The sequence below is a fragment of the Arachis ipaensis genome, chromosome B04 (genome assembly GCF_000816755.2).
Source record: "Arachis ipaensis cultivar K30076 chromosome B04, Araip1.1, whole genome shotgun sequence".
In the NCBI taxonomy this organism is placed as follows: domain Eukaryota; kingdom Viridiplantae; phylum Streptophyta; class Magnoliopsida; order Fabales; family Fabaceae; genus Arachis; species Arachis ipaensis.
Genome location: NC_029788.2, coordinates 114738651 through 114740340, shown reverse-complemented (window position 1 = coordinate 114740340; position 1690 = coordinate 114738651). Strand labels below are relative to the sequence as shown.

Here is a 1690-nt window from a genome sequence, read left to right as displayed (position 1 = left end):
AAAATTTGGCAAAAAAAAAAAAAAAAAATACAAATACAAGAAAAATTGCAACCTCCAACAAGTTTTGTTTGTGGTTGTTAGTGATTATTTCTTGGGGTGTAATGCTTTTTTTGTTTTGGGTATTTATTTGGTCATTGTTTGCACAGAAAATCCCTTTGAAGGACAAAGGTGGACTTGGAACTGCAAATGGCAAAGTCGAAAATACTAATGAACAATTGAAGGAATCTGACCATGGTGATGGTGATTATGAACAGCCTATGCATAGTAGTGAAAATGATAAGAAAAAGAAGAAAAGAAAGAGGAAGGAGGTTAAGGATCTTAGATTTGCAATGGAGCCTGATAAAACTAGCTCCCAGTTAAAAAGAAAGGAGCGCAAGAAAAAGTAAGTGTACTAATGATTTTTAATCCAAGTAATTGTCTATTATTTTGAGTTCTGGCAAGTGGCACTTTAGGATTCCAATCTGAATTTTGTTACAATTTTCATCCTATCAGTTTAAACTCTTCGCATTGTGGTTGCATCCGTACTGAGGCCTCAATGATCTTTGTCATATTCTGTGTTCAAATGGCAGCTTAATCTTTTATTAGGAAAACCAGCTTTCTTCTAATAGAATTTTAAATTCAGCAAAATAGATTTATCCCAATGTTTCTTTCGTTGTTTTTGTATGATCAGTTAACAATGTGCATCAATGGTAAAACCACTTTGTTATGTCAGATATATATGGCCTTCAATGTCATTTTATATTGCACTCAACATGAAATGCCTCTGAATGAAAGAACTGTTGCCGAACATAGCTTTAGCTTATTGTAATCTCAATCGTAATAAATACTTCAGGTATTTAGAGGCAAAGAAGAAGAAGAAGCAGAAAAAATCCCATGAAGAAGATGAATTAGACTTCCCTGGGCATGAAAAAATAAAATTTGGAGATATTGTGCAAGCTCCACCAAAGTTAGCTGTCATTCCTAGGGTAAATACTTTGGAATCCTTGGCTTTCATTGATGGATCAGGCAATATTTATTTTAACATTTTTTGTTTTCTTTTTTTCCCCCACATAATAAAGGCGTTCAAGAATGCTCAAGATGCTTCACAAGAAAGACTTCGACTCAGGGCCATCGAGGAATACAGGAATCGTAAAGGATGGAAATCAAGACCAGGAAGTCATCTTCCACCTTCCTTGACATAAGCCCCTTCAAACTACTCTCTGTAGTTCAATGAATCCTTGTCCAATATAATGGAGGAGATAGACACGGTTGTTCCAGTCTTTTTTCTTGGAGATGGGGTTCTTCTTCATTCAGAAGTAATGTGTATTATTTCTAGAAGTTCCCAGTGGCACACACTTGTAAACGTGTGATAGTTTTGAAGCATCAATGATCTTTGCAATTTTGATTTTTTTTTTCTTTTATTTTTTCTCTCTTTTTTTAACCCCATTGTCCCAAGTCTTGTTCGTCATGTACTGCATCCTTGTGATGTTGAAGCTTGAGAAGCCATGCTTTTGGGTGTAGAAAATGAAGGCAAATGTGAATTTGGGGTTCGGATTAAGGCTTCTAGCATTTTATATCGTTTTTATTTTTTCTTTTTTTTTAGTAAAAAGAATTTGCCAATAAGTAATAGTTCAAATGACATAGTCTCCCCATACTAAATTAAGAGGTTGCGGGTTCGAGTCTCCTATCTTTGGTAAAAAAAAAAAAAGAA

At 34.6% G+C, this 1690-nt stretch overlaps 1 protein-coding gene across 1 annotated transcript in view; it reads left to right on the top strand.

The window, feature by feature from the left end:
- The window catches only part of LOC107639784 (protein PXR1), a gene marked incomplete at its 5' end in the record, with an annotated part of 3162 nt that extends 1616 nt beyond the window's left edge, over positions 1-1546 (top strand). Inside the window, 3 exon segments of the mRNA XM_016343387.2 lie at positions 147-382; positions 833-965; positions 1059-1546. Of these exon segments, the coding sequence (XP_016198873.1) occupies positions 147-382; positions 833-965; positions 1059-1181 (492 nt within the window). The 3' untranslated portion in view covers positions 1182-1546.